This window comes from Panthera tigris, chromosome C1 (genome assembly GCF_018350195.1).
Source record: "Panthera tigris isolate Pti1 chromosome C1, P.tigris_Pti1_mat1.1, whole genome shotgun sequence".
NCBI lineage: Eukaryota > Metazoa > Chordata > Mammalia > Carnivora > Felidae > Panthera > Panthera tigris.
Window position 1 is genome coordinate 79,634,533 of NC_056667.1, and position 13,943 is coordinate 79,648,475.

Consider the following 13,943-nt stretch of genomic DNA (forward strand, 5'->3'; position numbering starts at 1 on the left):
ATAAAACCAGATGAACCACTCTAGAGTTGGTTGGGAAATGGAGGAGCTTACCCATGACAGGGCTGCACGACCAAGCCATTGGCAGGTGTGTTCTGTGTAGACCAGTGTTTGCAGAACTGACTGAAATTTAAAACCAAGCATATTGCTTTGCTACCTTCAAAAGGTTTGTGGGGAGAGAGAGAAGGCTAATGCAACAGATGTTGATGTTGGTGAAATTGGGCGAAGAGTTTTTGTGTGGTCACTTTACTGTTCCTACAGTTCTGGGTAGGCTTGAAAATTTTCAAAGTAAACAATTGAGGGAAGAGAGGACATAATTTTTATAAGTTATAAAAATTATAATTTTTTAAGAGTAATAAGCTTGAAAGGTCTAACCACCCCAAACAGTGAATCTGTAAGAGTGATGGTTGGTATAAACAGATGAACCAAAGGAACTTTTGGGTAAGGAAAGTCACATTTAAATTTGAGGGAATGGAATAATACCTTTGAATAAAGGGAGGTCTGGTGAACAGATTTCTAAAAGTTCCTTGAAAAACGTCAGTATAAATGTAGGGAAATGAGATTATTATTCCATGATCTTAGTGAAAAAAACCTTAATTATGGTATAATTTTCACAGAGTTCATTATTAGCTGGGAATCTACTCTGTGCAGGCACTGAGATAGGTGCCTGCCCTTGATAATTGAGTGAGGAGATACAGATATTCTCAGCTATCTCACACACAAGGCAGTCTTCAGTTACAGCTGTAAGGAAGGTGCACTGGGATAACACGAGGGAAGGATTGGTTTTGCGTGGCAAACTCTATCTAACTCTCCTGGCAACCCTGTCAATTAAGGTATAGACAAGGGAAAGCCTTGCAGGCTACTGAGTGGCAGAATGGAGATTCAAGTGCAGGTGGGTCTGACACCAGAATTCTTGCTCTTTTTTTTTTTTTTTTAAAGTTTATTCATTTATTTTTGAGAGAGAGAGTGGGAGAGGGGCAGAGAAAGAATCCCAAACAGGCTCCACACTGTCCTTGTGGAACCTGATATGGGGCTGAAACCTATGAACTGTGAGATCATGACCTGAGCTGAAGTCAGATGCTTAACTGACTGAGCCTCCCAGGCACCCCCAGAATTCTTGCTCTTGACCAATATGTGATACAGCCTCCAGTGTCCAGGTGGACTGTCTGTCCAGTTCCCTTCTCTCACTGTCTGTTACAGTCTCAAGTAACATCTTCCTTACCTCCCCTGCACTTGTTTGGGCCCAGCCATTACCAGCCAGGGTTGCTCTACCCAGTATCGTAAGTTGCAATATCTTACTTCTCTGATTGATAGTTATCTTTCCTACTCCTCTATTCTTGTTCTTCCTATTTAGGAAAGTTTTTTTTTTTTTAATTATGAAAAAGTATGTATGATAGAAAAGTTGGAATATTTTTAAAAGTATAAAGAAGGGCCAAAACCCCCCTTACCAGAGATACCATTGTCATAAAATTTTTAGTGTTTTTTAAATCCATTTTTGCAATTCTTTTTCTTTTACCTAATTGGCAACTGTCTCCTTGCTTCAGACACCCTGATATTTTGAATATTGACCCATCCCTTTTCTTATAATTGATAAGTCCCCTTCTGACTCTGCCTCCTTTCTGTCCAGTACAAACTTAATAATCCAGGTCCTGGCACATAGAAGGTACTCAGGTAGTATTTCTTAAAGCAATGAACAAATGATTCCTTCCCTTTAACTTCCTTTCCCACTTTTTGTTTCCTCTTATTACCTCAGCCTCAGCCCAAGAGCAGTTGTTTGCCTTGGCGTTTGTGTATATAGGCTCCTGAGCACAGCTGAAAGATCAGGGTGACGGGGGTTGGTACCGTCACGCTTTCATGGTTTCCAGTCTTCCAGGGGCTCACAGCACGGTCAGGTGGTCATTTACTTACTTTTGCCCCTCTCTCTTATTTTCCACGAGTATCATTTATAAACTACCAATCTCAGGCTTTCTACCTCATTGCCTACTCCATGTCTCTCTGCAGAACAGCTCAACTTCTCCTCAGAGGAGAAAGAGAAGCTGTTATGTCAGTGAGATGACAGCTCATTTTTATTGAGTGCTTAATAGGTGATAGGCGGTAGGCTAAGCCCTCTCCATTCAATTCTCACAAGTCCCCTGGGGCAGGAACTGCGGAGTACCCCGTGTATGGAGGAAGGTGAGCAATAGCACAGTGAAGTGTGCTGCCACACAAGGCTGGGGGTGAAGGTGACCACCGAGGCGTAGGCGGTGGCGTGTCCAGCTCAGGTGGCAGTACAGCTGCAGGGGTCATGGACTTATTCACGTCACGATCTCGTACTGTGGGATCAAGTACTGACGGCGGAGTGGGAGAGAGACATGTGAGAAAATCGCTACACGATGTGCTGGGTGTGGTGAGGTAGGTATGCAGAGACTTCCATGGGGACACAGAGGAGGGGCATTTGTGGAATGCCTTTAGATAACCAATCCTCTTCATTGAGCTTGCACTAGGCTGCCCTGACCTCCCTCATTCTGTCTGTGGAGGCTATGTCATCCTTCCTCTTGAGAAAAGCTCAGTGTCTCCATGTTTTTGGACCCTCTCTCCTCTGACTTTATCATATTCTTTCCTTCGGTTATGCACATGTGCAGACACACACCCTGTGTTCAATCTCTTCTGGTCCTTCTCTTTCAGAAAGACATTCCAGGTCTCCCTGATCTAAAAGGCAAACTCAGCCTTAACCTCTGTCGTCTGTACCTTTCATTCTCTGCACAGCTGAACTTCTTCATAGTCTATACTTAATGCTTCCCCTTCCTCACCTCATCAAATAGATACAAACCCCAAGAGAACTGCTTATGTTCTGGCCATTAATTTATCAAATATTTAAATGTTTCCTTCATGCAAATATCGAGTGTACAGTAGTGATTAAAATAATCTCTGCTTATGCAAATATACTAGCCTAGAGGAGTAGACAAAGAAACAAGACAACACACAGTTCAAAACCTATGAAGCACTGCAGAGGTGTTAAGGAGTGACCCGCTTAGATTGTGGGACAGGGGTCAGGGTAGGTTTGAGGAGGTGGTCTAAACAGAAATTTCAAAGATGTGAGAAGCAGAGTACGGTGCGGTGTTTGAGACCTAAGAAAAATGACATGTGCTAAGCCTCTCTGGCCTTAGATACCTTGTGTCCTGGTCATGTTGAGGTTAGAAATATTGAGGTTAGAAAGTAAGTAGGAATCCGATTATGCAGGGTCTGTGGGCCATGCTAAGGAGTTTGGGTTTTGTTCTTAGTGAAGTGAGAAGTTGTTGAAGGGGTTTAAGCAGAAGAGTGAAATTCTCGGATTTACATTTCTGAAGAATCCTTCTAGTTACAGGGAAAATGGATTGGAGAGGAGTGAAAGAAGAAATAGGCCATTTGTGGTCCTCTAGGCAGGAGAGGATTGTATTCTGGGCTGAGGGCATGATTTTGGAGATGCAGTAAAGTGAGTGGACTACAAAAGACTGAAGGACTTACTCGAATGGACTAAAAAAAATGAGGAGTAGGAATGTGGAAGGAAGGAGAAGAAGGGAAAGATCAAGGAGGACTCATGGCCTTCTAGGTTGAGCAGCTGTTTGATAGTGTGATTTGCTGAAATGTTTAAGATGGGGGTGGAGTACATGAATGGATTTTAAGGGGAAAATCAGATAACTAAGTAGAAATATCAAAGAGGAATATTTATATATCAGTCTTGTAATTAGAAGAGAAGGATGGGCAAGAGATACATATTGAGAGTTTACAAATGTAAATAATACTTGAGATAATGAGATTCAATGAGATCACTCAGACAATGTAGGAAAAAGAGGAGAGGACTTAGGAATTGGCCCTGAGGAACCCCAACATTTAGTGGTCCAGCAGAAAAGAAAATGCTGGAAAAGAAACTGAGGAAGCAGCCTAAGAAGTGAGAAGAAACGTTAAGACTATGGTTTCACTGTTACTTTCTCAAGAAGGAGGAAGTGGTCATCTGAGTTGCATGTAGCAGAGAAGATAAATTGGGTAAGGATGGAAAAGTGTCCATTGGTCTTGCAACATGGCGATCGTTGTTGGGGGCTGATGACCAATTGGAATATCTGTTAGACAAAGGATCAGGGTAAATAATTCCCAGAAAATAAAATACGTATGGAAAATAAATGAGCAAATGTTCAGCATTTGTGCCAATCAAAGAAATGGAAGCTGTAACGATCTTGATGTTAATTTTTACTTACAAAATTTGCAGAGCCTTTAAAAAATGAGCACACCCAGTACTGACCTCAGGGATATAAAACAGGGGCACTCAAAAATAATTGGTGGAAATATTAATCGGCAGCTTAATATTAATTGCCATGACTGAGGTAACAGAATATTTAGAAGTAAACACATATTTGCACTTGAGCCATCTAGAGTCTGAATTCCAAGATTTGGTTACAATATATACCCTCTAATCTTGTTTAGAGAACTTTCTCTGATAGTTTGAAACTCAGCTTCATTTCACATCACATCTTAAATGTTTTGATGAACTCTTAACAGTATTTCCCATGTGTTACATTTTCCCCATTGTTTGGGAAGACAGTAAAAACAGGTTTTTTGATATTGTTTCTGTTTTGGGAAAACATTTTTTAAGTTAAAATAATTTTTGTACTTCTTTTACAAGACTAAGTGTAAATCTAGTTGAGCTTACTAGTTTTTGCATGTTGTGATTACACAAAATATTTCTTTTTGTGCTTCAGATGGCAAGGTTATTTTATCATAAACCCCAGTTTGCCATTTTGGACGAATGCACAAGTGCTGTGAGTGTGGATGTGGAAGGCTACATTTACAGTCATTGTCGAAAGGTAAGCACTTCAGGTTCTCAGTTTTAGGGTTTGTGTCATTCTTCTCTGTGTACTCTGTGTCCAGCGAAATATCTGTCCAAAGAGAAGATTTCAAGTTACTAAGTAATGAAATTACTATCAAAGAAGGATGTATCGACTTTAATAAAGATTTCAAATGATAATTAGTAGATATGAATAAAAGAAAAAGAATTGTAAATGATTTCTGTATATAATTCTTTAGCCGTATCTTAGATTTGAAACAAATAGTATATTTAAACTTACTTCCAACTTTCTTACCAAAGTTTCTTTTGGTAGCCTTTTCTTTAAGTAACTATTGAGTGGTTACTAGCAGTATATCCTAACCATTCGCAGCTCTGTGTAAGTAAACGAAGTACAGGAGTCTTTTAACAACTTGTAGCTGTTCTTTGGGGGTTTATAGTACACATAAAAGGTCATATCGCATATTTACAGTGTGAATTCCTACCCATCAGTGTTGGTACTAGCAGCAGCAGCAGCAGCAGCAGCATCTCCTGGGAACTTGTTAGGATGCGGACTCTGGCCCTACCAAGTCAGAGTCCACATTTTAACAAAATTCTCAAATGCACATTAAGGTTTGAGAAGCATTGGCATGATGACAAAGGAATGCATGTGCTACATTCATCTTTGTAGGAAGATTTTCGTTACTGATTTTATTTCTGTAATGGTTTGTTTTCTATTCTTGAATCCGTTTCAGTCATTTATAATTTCTCTATGTATTTGTTCATATAAACTTTCAGATTTATAGGTATTGGAGGTATTTATAGGTATAGTCCATTTGATCAATGATTTAGAGGCTGGTAGTTTTGACCATGCGACTTCCTCTTACATCTAGTTGTAGGCTGTGAGTCCCCACATAAGATGTGATTCTCCTATAAAGCATAGATTCCATTTAAAAGAAAAAAATTCTTATGGGACTCCCAGTTGATAATTTAGCTTATACTACTATAACAGCAATTGAATATGTATAAGTATGAAATCAAGTATGAGCTCCTTGAACTTAGAGCTGATTTACAGCCACAGAACTAGTAAATTCACAAATTAAGTACAGACAAAACAGAGTTTCAATTTGGTAACATTAAAGAGACCTGTAAATACTGTTTTGCTGAAACCAAACCACTGGTTTAGGATTTAATTATGGAAAGATACAGTCTGAGGTCCAGATCTTATATTTTGAATTTTGTTTATGTATCTTCAGCAATTCTAACAAAAAGAATGCTTTCATTAAGTTGAGATCTGATCCAATTATTGTGGAATCATAAGAATAAATAATTTCTGAAGTGAGCTCTCAAAGATTAAATAAGTGTTGTACCACTGAAATGTATTTTATTAGTAACTTATTTTGTCATGCAGTTTCTGACCAATTTGAGAACCTTTCCACGTGACATCCAAAGTCACGGCGCATTAAAAGTTTTAAGTGCTGTCACTTTAAGTAATCACTTGGTACCAGCAGAAGTATAAATCCAGACTTGGGCACTTAAATCTCATGTCGAAATGATCCGGAATGTACTTAGGCTAATTTTTAAAAAATTATCAAAATGAAAATAAAATTAGAACTCATGATGGAATTTTCTGGATATTCTGGCATTTATCTCTGTCAGCCTTGAGAGATCCATTTTAAGAAACCATGATCTAGAGCAGAGTTTCTCAGTCACCGCTCTTCTGACATTTTGGGCTGGATAATCCTTAGTTGTGGGGGGCTCTCCTTTGCGTTATAGGATATTTGGCAGCATCTCTGACCTCCATTCATTAGATGCCAGTAGCTCTCAGTTGTGACAATCAAGAATGTCTCCACGACATTGCCAAGTGTCCTCTAAGGGATAAAAATCCTCCCATCCCCAGTTGAGAACTACTGATCCACAGCATCTGTAGTTATATTGATTAGTGTTTTGTTTTTAATCTTTATTACAGTCTAAATCTTTATATACAGTTTAAAAACCAATAAGCTTTTTGGGGCTTCTGGGTGGCTCAGTTGGTTAAGCATCTGACTCTTGATTTTAGCTCAGGTCATGATCCCAGGGTCGTGGGATTGAGCCTCCCCCCGCCCCGCTCCCATGTTGGTCTCCGAGCTGGATGTGGAGCCTGCTTAAGATATTCTCTCTCTCTTTCTCTTGTTCTCTCTCTCTCTCCCTCCCTCACTCCCTCTCTCCCTCCCCTTCTACCTCTCCCCCACTCATGCTCAGACTTGCTCTGCTCTCTTGCTCCCTCTCTCTCAAAAAAAATTAAAAACAAAATAAAAAAATGAAAACCAATAAGCTTTTAAAACCACAAGATTTTTCATTATTTTGCAGCAAGCTCAACTGGGTAGCCAAACCTTGCCTGAACTAACAAAAGATATTTAAACTCTTAGACGTCTCAATGTCAGTGTTCTTACATGCTGCCACAGAAACATTCATGTGTTTAATTACAGAATTCTTTCCCAGAACCCTCCGGTGATGATACTACTACTTTTCCAAAATCTGAATTCCAAGACCTATTCCAAAACAGGGGTTCCAATAAAGGATTATGATCCTGTATTTGAAAAACAGATGTACTGTAGACAACACTATATTATATAGATTTAATTTTCCTGATTTTGACCTTTTGCTATTTTTACTGTTCTTGTACTCTTTTCATATATTTTTCACAGTAAAATAGGAAATGTGTTGGGATGTATATTTTCTGCTCCATACAAAATAGTATACTTAATGCTAGTACCTGTTAGTTTTTTTTATTTTTTAAGACTTTATTGATACTTGTTTGTTTTTGTTATGTGGTCAATGGTCAGTACTTTGCATTACCTTGAACATCGGGGCGTCCATTGTAATTTTTTCTCTTTCACATTGATTTTTAACTATAGCTTCTGAAGACAGTCATTTTAATAGCTTAAAAATATATACTAGTTTAATTTGTGATTCTGTGTTGTTGATGTAAACCTAAATCATTTTCTTTCTCTTAGGTCGGCATCACCCTCTTTACTGTGTCACATAGAAAGTCTCTTTGGAAACACCATGAGGTTTGTATTTCTTAACATTGAATGGTATAGGGGAATTTTATCTTATTTAAATATGTGCATTCAGGTGGTTATATGCTTTTAGATTTCTTGGTGTATGTTCCCTTTTAAATACATACCTTGAAGTACAAAAGGTGATTCTATTTCAGGTATATAAAATAAAATCGGTTTTTCTTAAATATTATTGTAGTTGTCAGTTTTGAAAGTTCTAATACATATAAACAAGCCTTCGTTGTATTTGAGAGATACTAGAAAACCACTTGTGGTTCTCTGTTTTTATAAATGACTGTTGTATAACTGACTAAAATTTACACAACCTTATCACAGCTATTGCTAAGTAAAGTTTTTCTCACCACCCAGTATTGGCAGGAGGGGAAAGAGTCTTGAGGATTAGATGGCAGAAGGTTTAGGGACATTTTTAGTGAGATCATGGCTATGAAGGGGAAACTGAATAATGTCGGCTATGTTTACCATTGCACTGTAACAAAATAGAATCATTAAGTAGTCGTTATAATTTACACAGAGATTGCGTGAGGTTTGCACTAGTACAATACCCTATTTATTCTGGTGCTTAAGCAGAGCCATTCTCGGTGTGGCAGTTCTTTTCAGCTCTTGATGTAAGGTGATCACACCCCCAAACTAAACCCTGTTGATTCATTTTCCCTCCCTCCCTACTTTCTTTTTCTCTTTCTTCCTTCTTTTTCTTCCTAAATGATACATTTTAGGTAGAAGAACGGGTTTGAGAAAAATTAGAACAATAGTATAGGGTATCTTGTGCCTTAAAATACATACCTCATGGAGCAGCGTTTTCACCAAGTACTGGGCTACGTAAATGTCCTTGAGGGATACAGAGTACTGTCTTTACCCCCAAGAACCTTATGGTTTATGTGATCGTGTACAAATGATCAAATGAAGAGATGGGATTTAAAGTCAGAAAACCTGGGTTTAAGCACCACTGTTTCTGGCATCAGTTGCTTCCTTCATTAATAAAGTTTCTTATCGTTGCCTTCCTGTCTCCTAGATTACCATGAGGATCAGAGAGATAGCCTCTATGAAAGTGTTTTGTGAAAAATAATGGAATTCTGTATAGCTGCTTGACTTTTAAAGATTCTTTTTATGATCTTATGACATAATTTGACCATTTTTTCATGAATGAAGTGAGAAAGTGAATAACAAAGCAGTTTGAAAAGTGTCCAGGCCTTTGTGTTTTCTCAGGGGTTCATAAACATTACAGCCAGAGAGGGCTGTGAGAGGACTTGGGCTTGATGTCCCCTCTTTTTCTGGTGGTGCACACAAGCAAAACATCAAGAAGTGATTATGTGAAGGAGGGGTGACACGTTACAATGTCAGAGGCCACAATAGCTAAGAAATAACAACATAGAAGATGGAAAAACAAGTCCTTTCTGTAAATAAAAAGCCACTAAATAAAACAGAAGCCTTTGTAACTGCCGTCCTAAGTGTCTTCAGTGGATAGGGTATATAGGAACTCTGTACAGCTCTTTTCCTCCTCTGCTAAGACCAAGAACTAACAAAAGCCTTAAGTTAGAGGTCCCACACTGATCCAGGAAACCAGATAAAGGAAGTATTCAAGACTGCCCTGTTGGTCAGTGTGTTTTTACACAACCAAGATCAGATCCTTGTTTTTGTGGAGTTACAGAAGCATTCTGATTTGTAGGAGGCTTATACATTTGGTTCCTTCAAGATAATAAGGAATTCTGGTATTTTAGTTCTCATAAAGGAAAGTACTATATCCACTCCAAGCAGAATTATATTGTTGCTATTTTTAAAAAGATAAGACGTCTTCATTTAGTCTTATTACCTTTCTGTGTATAAAACTTTTGAAGGTTTTAGTAAAGCTTAAAGTAATTCCCAATTGTACTCTTGCATAATAATCTCTACATAAATTGCTGACAAAAAGGAAATTCTCTTAGTCATTGATTTTTCTCCCCTGCTTCTTTCCTACAGTACTACCTGCATATGGATGGGAGAGGCAATTATGAATTCAAACAGATAACAGAAGATACAGTTGAGTTTGGCTCTTAGAATCCAGAGAGCTGTACTGCTTCAATGAATTCATTACAGAACACACTTAGAAATATACAGTACATTGTAAAATAAAGTTGAGCTTGTTTGTTTTTAAACAAAGCAACAAATTAGCTATGAAATGATTGAGAACAAGTTGTTACAATTAATATTATATAGGAGATTGCTAATTGTGTATATGTTGGTTTAATTATTAATATGTACTAAGAATGTCCTTATTCTTGTGGTTAAAAACCTGCCTAAATTAAATTGGGCTTAAATCAGTGTAACCTGATTCATCCTGGGATGTAAACCATTTGAAGTCAGCTGATTTGACTTTGATGGCTCTATCTTTTCCTTCAGTGAAGAACCCTATTAAAAACTGGGGTCATCATTTATCCTGTTCTAACAAGATAGTTTTGAGTTTCATTTTCTTGTGCTCCATGATAGTGGGAAACAAATCAGTGTATTATCAAAATGTACAACATCAATGCATAATAGCATTTATTACACGGTGGCAGATTTCTTTAGCTGCCACCACTACACTCATTCCTTGTATATGTCTTGGGGTACATTTGACTCCAGGAAAGCCATTTGAATTTTCTTTGGCTAAATCATAAATGTGCCCCTCTCGATCTGCAGTATTGAGTTGTTTTGAGGGTTCTTTGTGGTGATATAACAAAAATTTATGTGCAGTCTTGCTTACAAGGGGTGGTTACTATGTTTCACACCTGATCTTCCCAATGTTTGGGATATTAAAACACAAAGTCCTTATATATCAAGCTCAAGGTCTTTAAGAGTGTTAGATTTTTAAAAAGAATCGGATGGATTTGTGTATGGTAGAAACCCATTCATTAGAAGTATGGTGGTTACACGGCATTAAACTCCGGATGAGCCATAGGAATGCACTACAGGAAGTAATGCACTGAGTATGCAATGTTATCACTGTCTTTGACCGTGATTTTATGTTGGAGAAATATGTTATAAATGATTATGCACATGGGTGAATTATGTTTCTTAGGCACTGGTTTATCTCTGTGAATCTTGAATAGCTTTTTTATATTTGGGTTATTATGTTGAACTATCCTAAGAGAAATTGATTTCAGCTCACCAAACCACATTAATGACTTGTATTATTTGCACAGGGAAAACTGAAACTGAATATTCTCAATAAGCTAGATATGAAATCAGTTTTATCAAACTAGGGTTTAGAAAGGGGCGTTTTATATTCTTATTTCTGTATAACTGATTTTGGTTTTTTGCAGAATTAACTGAGAATCACCGGCTACCAAAGTAAAACTTGATGTACTGATTCCATAATACATAACTTTCAGTTTTTACCACTCTCTTTGGCAAACTTGTATACTTACTTATTTTCTGTTCAGATTAAAAAGAATCAGATATCCTGTACAACCTTTGCTTGTTCTTTTTATTCTGCTATCTAAAAACTGGGTAGTTCATACATAGTTCATATAATCTTGACTTGAAAAACACAAAAATAAATTGACATTCAGAAATCTCTTTTAGCACCCAATGTCTCTTTTAAAAAAGTTTTGTTAAATTTGATTTTAACAGAATGAATTTCTCTTTTAGAAAAACCACCATAACACCTTCAGTGTATCAGGGCACCTGGCTGGCTCAGTTAGTAGAGCATGTGACTCTTGATCCTCGGGGTCATGAGTTTGAACCCCACGTTGGATGTAGAGATTACTTAAAAAAAAAAAAAAAAGTTAAACTACAAACTTCAGTGTACCTCACAAATGCTGCCAAATAACCAGGAGACCTTAAAAGATATCAGTCCTGGGAAAGATTTTAAGTTACGGAGGAAATTTTAGATTTTCAGATTTCAAGATTACCCTAAACCTACTAATATCTGCCTCCTAATCCCTTCTGTAATGGATGTTTACCATCAAAAAACCATTTTGGGTTTTTTTAAAATTTTGTCTTCCTTTTAAAATTTAACAAACATTAAAGCACCTCACCATTTGAAGCATAGAGGAATATCCTTCTCCTGGAGAATCACCATTACATTAACGTAATGATGGTTCTGAGAAGATCTACAATAAAGAAACCAAACATTCCTAAAACATGATTGAACAGGGAACATCTTTTTCATCATAGTTCCTTGTAACATCGACTATAGGCTGCACTGGGAAATAGCAGTTTAATCTGAAAAATAAGCCAAAGGATAAGTTTTATCCAGGAGCAACATACTATTGCGTACCAAGCGTATCACTCTGTTCTAACACCAAGCTTCTAGTTTTCATACAACAGAAAATAGGGGCGTAAACAACTAAGGTTGTTTGCTATGCATTAATGGAATAAACATGTATCTAGGGTTTGCCTCTGCAGGGCAGGAAAAATGTTACCTTCCCCTTCTTTGGGTTTTTGGCTGGCTGGGCCTGAGAATTAAGTTGACCCAAGACGGACGAACAGGAAAGAAACATTTATTTAATACAAGTTTTCGGTGGCACAGAAGCCCTCATAAGGAGATGACCCAAAGACGTGGCATAACCTAAAGGCTTTGATACTGGGTTGAACAAAGAGAGGCAGCTGTGGAAAAGCAGATAAGGTATGTGAGGAAGCCAAGAAAAAAGGTTTTGTATAGAATTCTCTCAGTCTCAACATCCTGCCCTTGAATGAGGATGGTACTTTCCTTCTGGTTGAGGGAGGACATCTTCAGAATGAGGAGGACAAGTATTAGCTTGTTTTCAGAAAGAAAAAGGGCGGAGTCAAAGTGCCCTTCTTGTACCTGTTTTTTTTCTGTGTCTTTAGATCGCAACTGTCGTTATGCCGAAGTAAGCATGTCTTGGAGCGGCATATTTTGCCACCCTTCACCTTTTTCCTCCTCTCCTAACGATTAGCATTTGACTTAAAACTGTAGTGATACTATAGGTTGTATCATTTCCTTATGTAATTTTCACACTTTTAAAATTGGTGTTTAAAAGTGTAGTTTGCCTAAAGGCGGAGTGAATTGTCTTCTGTCAGATGGACTTGAGCATTGTTAGTTGTAGGAAACTGTTTACATTTTTACCTACACCAGTTATTTTTCCTTTGCAAGTCATTGAAATGTTCTGACCTATAAACATATGCATGTCACTTGGAAAAAATCTACCAAAAATTACTGAAAAACAGTCCCCTCCTCACCCCTAGAGGCAACCATTTTTAATTGTTTTGTGGTAATTCTTATTTTTAAAATAATATGCTCTACAGCTATTTCTAGATTTATCAATTTTAAAACACTTCCTATTGCCCATTTGTCACTGGCCCTGAACTCAGGACTGACCCCCTGAACTCAAACTCCTAGAAGCTTCTGCCTCAGTCATACTTTTTGAAAACTAACTTAAATGCTGGAACAGAAAAAAGAAAAATCTGAAGAAGACACCTGAGCAGATGAATCAAAAAATGCTTCAGCCTCATTATAATGGTAAAATCCCCTGAATGTTCATCCCAATCCCTACTAACAGGAGCCTGTCTTCTCTTGTTTAGGGAGTCACTGCTCTGGAAATTACACCCTGTGATCTCATTGTTTGTGCACATGAGGACCTTGTGAGGCAACTCCCATCTGGTGCAGTCTGTCTATAGGTCACCAAGAAGCGGACCAACTTTGGACCTGTAACAGATTTGGTGACCCAGATGACACTCTCGTCCTTCTGAGGTTCTATATTTCAGTTCCCTGGTTTCCCACGGGCAGAGCAGTGGGTAACAGCAGCTGCCCAGGCTATTGGGGCCAAGCGAGGATTCCTTGGGGGGACTCTCCCTTGTTGGTGCCTGTGTTACCCTACAGCATAAGAGACGAGGCTGGACCCAAAAGTCAAAGGCTCCTGCAAGGTTTTAACAGGTGTTACAGGTCTAGCTGAAGGGAGGTACCTTATAAAGAGGGAGGCTTACATAAAGTTCCCGCTCCAATCCAATCTGCTAATAAGAGAAAAAAAAGCCACCTCATCCTGATTGGTTGGAAGGGCCGTGTCCCTACTGGTCGAAATTGGCAGGCAATTCAGTTTGGCACTTTTGGGAGCGAGAGTCTTCTGTGTTAAGCCAGACTTGTATATGGGGCTACGTCGTGGTCACAGTCTCCTTCTGCTCTGTAACAGAAGCAG

The 13,943-nt window shown here is 38.2% G+C and overlaps 1 protein-coding gene across 2 annotated transcripts in view; it reads left to right on the top strand.

Annotated features, from left to right (window-relative positions):
- Window positions 1-11,331, top strand: part of ABCD3 (ATP binding cassette subfamily D member 3) — a 75,040-nt gene extending 63,709 nt beyond the window's left edge. For both annotated transcript variants that reach the window (XM_042997937.1, XM_042997938.1), the window contains 3 exons: window positions 4,710-4,814; window positions 7,768-7,824; window positions 9,787-11,331. In XM_042997937.1, the coding sequence (XP_042853871.1) occupies window positions 4,710-4,814; window positions 7,768-7,824; window positions 9,787-9,864 (240 nt within the window). In that variant the 3' untranslated portion in view covers window positions 9,865-11,331. The remainder of the gene's footprint in view (window positions 1-4,709; window positions 4,815-7,767; window positions 7,825-9,786) is intronic.
- Window positions 11,332-13,943: the final 2,612 nt, after the last annotated feature.